Here is a 10,276-nt window from a genome sequence, read left to right on the forward strand (position 1 = left end):
ACCATCTGCAATTGATCTCAATTTTGCTCTGACGCCTTTCATATGCGACTGTAAAAAGTTTAAATCAATTTCTTGTAGTTTTAGTTTAATGCGATCAATCAAAACTTGCTCTGTTGAAGCTTGCCAATCTCCCTCGTAAACCTTCTGTGCCAAATTTCCCCAAAAATTTTCAATTGGTCGCGCTTGAGGCACATTTGGGGGATTGGATTCTTTATCAACGTAATAGACATATTGGTTCATCCAATTTAGAGAATCTTTAGAATAATGCTAAATCTGGCCAAAATAAATAGTTAAAGTCTCCATGATACTTTTGAATAAATAGAAGAAGTCGTTTTTCTAAACATTCATTAATATAGATTGATGAATAGATCGCTACAGCCTTGGAAGTGCGAAACAATGGCTCGGACATACCACGGTCAGATATGGCTATCCACATTAATAATTTTTTTGGAAATTTCTCTTTTCCTATAAAACGAACACTTTCTGGGCATGTCTTTTTGTTGTTTGTGTAGAATCCAGAATTTCCAGGCATGTTGTCCCCTGCAAAACAAAAGTATTTTTCGTCATCGATGACTAGTCAAGCGATTTTGTGTTATAGAGTTGGTTAACTAGTTTCCTGCTTCTTTTCTTTGCCTTTATTTGTTGTTCTATAGTGTATTTTGGAGTCTTTTCACGTTTTCTATATTTAATATTCATTTTTTTTAACTGAGGACCAACTGTCGATTGATTTAAAAGGAGTTTAATACCTATTTTTCTCTGACTGACCTCTTTTCGATTGTTGACAAGTCTCGTTAATTCGGCTTTCTTTTCTCTTGTCCAGGATGTCGGACGACCAGGGTGCTTTCAATCAGAAAACGATTGAACAGTTTCAAGTCTTTTTAGATTATCATATATTGTACTTCGAGCAAATCCTTCCTTTTCAAAATGATTTACGATTTTTTTTTTTTATATTAGGTTTATTTACAAAAAACATTATTAGTCGCTTTCGAAAAGATTCTCGTTCAGCTGCATTTAACCTCATTTTAAATAATTGTGTTTCAAATAATAAAGTTTATATTTTATAGAACGTTTATGCCTACGCATAAAACCACAAAAACTAATTATTATGCTCAAATAATGAAATTAAGATTTGTCCAATACTTCCGCATCACCCGTTAGGTGGCTACTATTTCAGAGATAACACTATAAAACTACAGTTACCTCCAGATCCTTAATGCTTAATTTTCAAAAGCTTTTTTTTAAACTGCAAATAGAAAGTAAAAAAAAGTAAAGGACTGCAAATTTAAACAATCAGAAAAATGAATTTAAAAGTGATTCTTATTTTGTTTAATTTACGATTTTAACACTTGAAAGATTTTCTAGAATTTTTTTTAATTAACCCCATTTATTAAAAAAATAATACATTCAAATATTAAATTATTCAAGTGCTATACACTAGCTCCATGCATAAATTATACTTAATAATACATACATATTATATACATAAATAATACATACATAACACTTAATAATGCATATATAATACATAAATAAAAAAAGGAAGTTTTCAGCAATATAGCAAATCAAAAGTTAAAACAAACTTTTTTTCGGCCCACCCTTTATATATACACAAATAATTAGTCAAACACTATAGTAACTATTATAACATTTTGCTTACATTACTGCATACATTAAAAAAAGTAAAACTTAATATAATAAATTACGCTTAAAAAAACTTTTTTATTCTCCTAATTAAGGTGTTCACATTACTAGTTGGCTGTTGTTGACAAATGTTAGAATTGATATCAGAGTTATCTTTGAAATATTATTATGGCTTACCAAGGAAAAACCAATTTCATAACTATTACTAGACAAAATTGCATCTCAATGATCTAAATTATCTTCATATGAAGAACTTGATCTATCCGAATCGTTGGAATCAAGCTTGTCAAAGTCTGACTTTTCAGATGAATAACTCTTCTTCAGGAAGGAAAATGAATCTGAACCTATGTATGACTGAGATTTGAAATGCTTATCTGTTTTTGTCAACATATTATTTAAAGGTATGTTATTGTGTTTAAATAAAGATTCTGATATGGGTGCATGAGAAGTCGCTTTACTACTATCTAAAGCTTCAAAATTATTAGGCATATTTTCAGTGATCTCAAATGAAGGAAAATAGCACTTTGGACAATTTATTTCTTTAAATTCAGTAAAAATATGACCTTCATTGCACATATTCCAATTCTCTTCTTTTATTAAAATTAAAGCAGGTTTAGTGATATGTGTTAGAGGAATGCGCACATAACCATTAAGCATTTTAAATATTTTTTTTCTCTGTTTTAAGGTGTCACTGAGCCCTACTGAGTGTAATTTAGATATTGATTCTTTTAATGAAACATACACTTCAGCCAAGGATGCATTTTGATTTTTTTTTTCCAGCATCAATTCAATAGATTGTTTGCAAAGCATCAATTGAAGAAGAAACTGAAGCTTTTGAACACCTTGGCTAAGATCTAATGACTCTTGGTAGGTCAAGGCATTGTCCATTGTGTTATAAAGAATGTCATGTAGGTCATTTAAAATACATTGAACCTCTTCATTAGAGTTTTTCTGTTTTAGATCATTCTGTATATAGTTAACACACACTAAAATCTGTAACTGATTATACAAACGCTGGGACTCTAAAACACTTTTGCTCTCAATTAACCGCTCAGCTATTAATAATGTCTCAGACTTAGTTGAGCTTCTGGCTAAATAACGCAAATCAAGATTTGTTTGAAACTCAACAAGATTCTTGTTATTAATTATGAATGTGTAATCTTGTTTTTCTTGTGAAGTAAGCATTGGAGTTTTCATCATGAAATTCGACAAATCTCGACAAACATCATAGGATTTGTTTAATATCATCACAGCAAAAGAAAGTTCCTTTTTAAGTTTATAACAGTAAATATGTGAAAATGCATCTCTGATATTTTTAATTTGCTTTCTATAACGCTTTGTATTTAAAATAGGTTCATTACAAGAAGGACATATAATATATGCAACAGATGAAACATGCTTTTTTTCGAAGAGTGCATCGATTTCAGATACTGGAAACACATGACCACAATCATTTAGTACAATAAGTGGAAAAGAACTAAAGTTTGAACTTGAGAAACATCTTAAACAATAAGAAGGACAAGTCTCTCCACATAAGCCATAACATCGGTGTCCGCATTTTTGCAACAAAGAACACCTTATATTGCAAGGATCAATGTTACATTCTTCATAGCACAACTTAGTGCATTTTTTATGTAAACAACGATTCTTACAAGGTTCTACACATTTCTCACATGTTTCAGAACATTTTTTTTGACAAATCCTGTGAGAGCATCGAAATGGACAAGGTTGTTCACATGGAAGGCAAGTTTGACCACATCGTACTTTGCATTCATGAGGGCAAGTATGAAATTTTTTACAGCTCATAGTACACTTCATATGGTAAGTTCCTACAAAACACTTAAAACAAGTTCCAGAACAAGTATGGCCACATGCCAATTCAACTTCACATGTTTTGTTACACTGAGCAACATCAGGATCTTGATTACAAAATACACTTTGCACGTGACCACATTTTAAAACTTTGGAAACCAATACAGTACAATTTACTTTGTCCAGACATTTCTCTCCACATTTATTAGAGCATTGATGACCACAGCTTATTAATTTATAACAAGTTTCCTGACATACTGCTTCACTTGTGCTTACGGAACATGGAACCTGAGATATATGACCACACAACTCAAACTTTTTTTCTACTAAGTTATCACATGGATTACATTCATTTCCAAAATGACATTTATGAAGACAAAGATGTTTCTTATTTTTACACATTTGCTTCAAGCATCTTTCTCGGCAGTCATATTCTTCATGAAACTTATCGTAAGGATGACAAAATGTATCACAAACATGTCCACATTGCAAAATAAAACCACACATTAGTTGACACCCTCCTTCTGGTGCATTTTCAAAATCAATTTCGTTTCTCACAGCTATTTTTGTTTCTGGATGATTCTGACAACAAAGTAATAAAAAATCTCCATAACAACCACTGTTTTTAACATCATTAATTATCTTTTGCCACAGTAAATTATTTTCAGAAAGTAACTGAAAATTACCAATGACATACAATCCATGTTTGGCTCTTGAAAGAGCCACACAAACTCGATTCTCTATATTAAGAAACCCAATGGATCCTCGTTCGTTACTTCTAACCAAAGACAATAATATTATATCGTTTTCTTCACCTTGGAAATTATCAACTGTGGTAACTTTAACACCTCCAAACCTATCTTTTGGCATGCGCTTCTGCAGTTCTAACAGCTGTGCAGAGTACCCTGTTAGAATAGTGATTTGATTTGGTTGATAACCTTGCTGCAAGAGATAAAAGCAAAAAGATTTGATAAATTTTGCTTCATGCAAATTGGCTTTTGATCCAAGTTTTCTAAAACTTTCGGGTTCTGAGTGATTAATAAAAAACATATTTTTTTCTACTCCAAGGATATGTGGATAAACTCTTACACTTGCATGATCAATCAAATTTGGATAAATATATTTTAAGTTGGAAGAAATTAGTGGTCTCATTCTGTGTTGTACATTCAATGACGGACATTTCATGCCATTGTTTACCATGCGCTCAAACAACGACAAGTCCAAATTATAATCTTTGGCTAACATGTGCACATTTGGGTTTGGTCTTAGCTGCTTGTGATCTCCAATAAGTATGCAATGTTCAGTTTCTTTTAAAAGTGAAACAACTATATGTGCTTCTAAGACTTCTGCAGCTTCTTCTATAACAACAATTTTTGGTTTTATTGACTGCAGTACAAAACGCATGCGACTGGCACATGTGGTAGTCATAGCAATTACATCAGCTTGACGTAAAACAACTTCTTGCTCTTCTTCTCTTACCTGAGCAGCGAATCGGCAAGATTCTTCATATTGTTGCATTTGCTTTGCGATTTTATTGTCAAAGTCCATCAAAGAAAGTTCCAACCAGGATTTGTACAACCTTTGATAAATAATAAAATACTTTAAAAATAAAGATATAATAAATTAATTGATAATAATAAAAAAAAAACTTTAAGTTTTTATATTATTCAAATTCTTGTTTAAAAACAAGTCATAATAAAAAAACAAAAATAAAATCATCTATTTATCTAAATATAATTAATTTATACTTCATAAGCAGATTTGCTCATTAATTGGTCCATAATCAATTAATTAATCATATCAAAAATCTTTTTTTTTAAATATATTTAATTGACAATTAATTTGACAATTTATTTGACAATTTTAATTAGTCAATTAAATATATATAAAAAAAAGAGTTATGAACTAAGAGTTATGTCATTACTTATAACTAATTATTAAACATTTAAAATATTTTGAAACTTTATCAAATAAAATGGTTTTAAAAAGTATTTCTCAAGAAACAAGACAGAAAATAATTGGATTGTCAGAAAAGGAAACATTTAGCAACTACAAAATATCCAAAATAGTTAAAATTTCAAAGAGACATCCATCAAATATTTTAGAGTTTATGGTACAGTAGCTAAAAAAACATGCCAAAAAGGAAAAACATCTACACTCCCCAGTTCCCCATATAAAGCTGATCTATACACATGGCTCTAAAAACTAAAAAAAAAAAAAAAAACTGAAATAGTAATACCAAGAAAGATAAGACTATAAGAAACAAACAAATGCCTGCGTATTATGTAAATATGCAACCAAATTAGAAAATAGACAGAGCTGAGACACTTGTAAAGAAAATCTACCACACTGAGTGTACTCCAACAGTTTCTATGAATGGACTGTTGTGTCTCAGAATGAGGGGCACACCTATTTTTTTGATAATATTTTGAAAACGTTATTAGACAATTTTGTCTAATAACATTTTCAAAAAAACATTTCATTTTTTTCATTCAATTCAATTCAAAAAACATGTCATCTTTTTTCACATAACATTAATCCAAACGTTACGAGTGTAACATTTGGATTGATGTTATATGATGCCCTCACCTCCTTTAAATAAATAAATGAATGTATAATATATGAATATATTATATTCATATATTGTTATGACCACTGCCTGAAGTATCTTCATATTAATATTAATAATAATAATAACAATAAAAATAATAATAATAACAATAATAACAATAATAATAAAATATATCATAAGATATTTTTGTTTATAGTTTATCATTAAAATAATGCTTCATATTATTTTAATAGTTTTATTCACCAGGGGGTAGTGGTAACAGTATTAAAAATAGCCAAACTAAATTAATTCAAAAATGGAACTTTCCAGATTAATATTAAAATAGAGAATAAAGCCAAAGTTGTGAAAAAAGTAATATTGAAAATCCCAAATGCAGAATAAAATTGAAATGAGCAGAAAATGACTAATACCAAAATAATAAAAAATTGAATAATAATAGAAAATATCGAAATAATAATTGAATTATCATTTTGATATTTTTATATATTTCTATATATATTTTATATACTAAGAAAAAAATTATGATTAAAATTTTTTTAAATTTTTTTAAAAGTCTATAGTTAGCCTGCCTAAACCAAACCCTCAGTCGAATTAGACATCATTTTTTCGAGCAGTTAATTTTCGATACTATTCTGCTTTCTCTGATTTTGATGATGATCAACATTTGTGAATTTTGAAATAAATACTTTTTAACATTAATCAGAATATCATAATTTCGATCTTAACTATTAAAATTTTTTTTGAGTTTTTTTTCGACACTATTTTTTTGAGCAGTTTTCAATACTATTTTGCTTTCCCATCACCAGGTTTATCTTGTAAAAACATGAGTGAGAACATCATAAAAATAGAAAACATCTTTCTGAAAATGCGAATTTTGTTTCTCAGTGAAACAAAATTCGCATTTTCAAATTTTACTAAAATTTTATATCATATTTTAACACCCCATTATAAAAATATTATTTTATTATTATTTTCTTTTTTTTCAAACAACATGCTGTGTTAAATTTATAGAAATCCAAAAACACAAAAAAAATTTATTAATATTATATATATATATATATATATATATATATATATTATAATATATATATATATATATATATATATATATATTTAATAAAATTAATCATAGATTATAAATTTAATATATTTAATAAAATTAATCATAAATTAATATATATATATATATATATATATATATATATATATATATATATATATATATATATATATATATATATATATATATATATATATATATATATATATATAATCACAAAATAGATCAATAAATAAATAAAAAAGTAAGATGAAAAAAATTTGTATATACAAAATATATAAATACCGTAAAAAAGTTTTTTTTTTTTCATCTTACTTTTATATATATATATATATATATATATATATATATATATATATATATCTATATATATATATATATATATATAATATATATATATATATATATATATATATATATATATATATATATATATATATATATATATATATATATATATTCACCTCCTTTTTAAAAGTTTAAAATCCCTCTGTCGCCAATTTTTTGAAAATTATTTAACATTAAATGATTTAAGTTTTAATGATTAAGTGATTTGAGGCTTCAAATGATTAAGTGATTTTAGGCTAAATATGAAATGTATTGTTTCAAATAAACATGTTTTGTATCAACTTTAATCTTATTATAATATCATTATAATTAACACCACTATCTATATCTTACAATTTAAAACTGGCAAAAAAGAACTTGCATTTGTAATTGAGTGTAAATGTTTTTAAAATAGCAGGAATTCAAAAAAGAAAAAAAAAAAAAAAAAACTGTTAAAATGATACTGTGTCTGACACTTCTTAAAGAAAATCTCTCACTATTTTCTGATATTTGGTCATGACAAAGCTAAAATTGCTAAAATAATTCTTAAAAATATAAGACAAAACTAGGAACATGATATAGGATTTCCACGATTTCCTCTTCTCAAGTTGAATATTTGTTGAACTGATTTAGTTATACCAAAATTAAACCATATACTAAATTTATTTGGATATTTAAACAAAGATGGTGGTTATATGAAAAAATCACCAAAATTCTTCAAAGCTAACAATATTAATACATGTTTAAGCACATTGAATCATTAAAATACAGTAGAATGAGCTAAATTCTAACTAATTCTAACTGTCAAACTAATTCTAGTTTAACAGCTCGTTTGGTTAGTAAAACTCATCTATAGTAAGTAAAGCTAATTCTATAAGTAAAATTATGCAAAATCTATTACTAGAGATTAAGAGCAGATAGATTCTTTTTATGGGCATTAAATTACCACTGAAAAGTTCTTCCACAGATAAATAAACAAGCAATTCAAAAACTCGCTTTTTAAAAATTTAAACAATCCCATATTTTTATTAATAATAACATTCAAATATTGTTATTTTGTTGTCATAATTTTTATTAAAATGACTCAAATATTGAATTTCTTAGTACTTAGTCCAGATTAGTCTCAGTTGGCTGTAATATTATTTTTAGCTGTAATATTAAATTTAATTTATTTATACCAATTTTTTGTTTGCTTGTTTGTCATACAAAAATTTTATTATAAATTTTAAAACTATAAATCAAGTAAGTCTTTTGTTTTAAACTTTTGTTTCAATTAAAATTATAATTCTAAAACTTCAATATTTTTGGCACAAAAATACTTCAAGTAGTATATTTATATAAGAAGTATATTTAGAAATATTTTTGCTAAAAATAGTTAAAAATATGAACATAGTTGATATCAAAAATATCTTAATCATAATTTTAGAAAATTTCTTTAAAAAAAAGTGTTGTTTTTTGTTTTATTTTTTTTGGTGGTGGTAGTCAAGGGGGAAGGAGGGGAGGAGGTATCAACCATAAAAATTTTTAGAACTTTTTTTAAATTTACATATATAAAGCCTTAAAACAGTTTGAAATTACAAAAAATAACATGTCATATGTAAATATATGCATATATATATATATATTCAATATATATATATATATATATATATTCATATATATATATATATATATATATATATATATATATATATATATATATATATATATATATATAGATATATATATATATATTATATATATATATAAACCCTAGATCCGCCCCTATATATATATAGGCTGCCTAAGGAGAAATATTATATTACTATTAAGATGTAAATTAGGATCAACTCTCGGAATTAGGAAAAATGAGGTCGGCAATAAATTGCCGACCTCGAACTGTTAGAGGTCGGCATAGGGTCGGCAAAAAAAAAATTGATACAAAGAGTTACCATAAAACATAGAAACGAAGTCGGCAATTTTTGCCGACCTCAAACACTTTAAGGTCGGCAGTTAGGTCGGCATTGCCGAATGCCGACCCTAATTCCGAGGGTTGTAGGATGTAATAATTTACTTTACATTTTAAAATTCCATCAGTCTTTTTTTATTATTCACGAGTACCTTAACTACGATAAGTGCGGGAGTGCTACAAACTATCATTAGGCAAATGGCTTTTTCATGCATAAGGCGAAATAAGTTTTGCCTAATCTAATCTTGGCACTAGGTGTGTATTTTTAATCACTTTAACTAACGAAAGTTAAATTATGCCTAAAGTAGTATGGATCTAAGTGGTCAATGCACCTAATCTGATCTGGATCTAGATAAAAAGTCTGGAAAATTATTGTTCAACTTGATAAATAAGCCGAAAATTGCATAAGGATTTTGCAATTAGCATATGTAAAGTTCTTAGAGTTCTATTTATGATGTCTGACATTTGTTATTATGTACAAATGGCTTTAGAGCAAAACGATGTAGTTTTATTAAATGAAATTTGCAAGAAGTTGTCTTATGAAGTAAATTCTTTATGCTTTCTGTATAAAGAAAAACCAGCATTCATCTTAAGCAAAATTTCTGTTCAGAAACATCAAAAGCTCCAACCTGGATAAACTTGTACTTATTTAGAAAGCTATAACCGTTTATAATGTTTGATTTACTTTATGCTGTTATGCAATAAAGCAAAAATTATCTTCAGTGAAGATAATTTGTTGTTTTATCCAAAGTTTTATGAATTTGCAAAAAGTAAACAATAATTTGTTTTCGCTTTTTGTTTCATTATAAAAACATATGCTTGGCTTAGTGTATTACAAACTGCTAACATAGTTTTGTGATAATGCTGCTGTTATGTTTGTATATGTAAACATATATATTTTTATATAGATATATAT

General features: G+C 26.9%; 1 protein-coding gene across 3 annotated transcripts in view; it reads right to left on the reverse strand.

Moving 5' to 3' along the window:
* Window positions 1-1,354: 1,354 nt before the first annotated feature.
* Window positions 1,355-10,276, reverse strand: part of LOC136076863 (NFX1-type zinc finger-containing protein 1-like) — a 58,417-nt gene continuing 49,495 nt past the window's right edge. For all 3 annotated transcript variants that reach the window (XM_065790490.1, XM_065790491.1, XM_065790492.1), the window contains one exon: window positions 1,355-5,032. In XM_065790490.1, the coding sequence (XP_065646562.1) occupies window positions 1,864-5,032 (3,169 nt within the window). In that variant the 3' untranslated portion in view covers window positions 1,355-1,863. The remainder of the gene's footprint in view (window positions 5,033-10,276) is intronic.

The sequence above is a fragment of the Hydra vulgaris genome, chromosome 02 (genome assembly GCF_038396675.1).
Source record: "Hydra vulgaris chromosome 02, alternate assembly HydraT2T_AEP".
NCBI lineage: Eukaryota > Metazoa > Cnidaria > Hydrozoa > Anthoathecata > Hydridae > Hydra > Hydra vulgaris.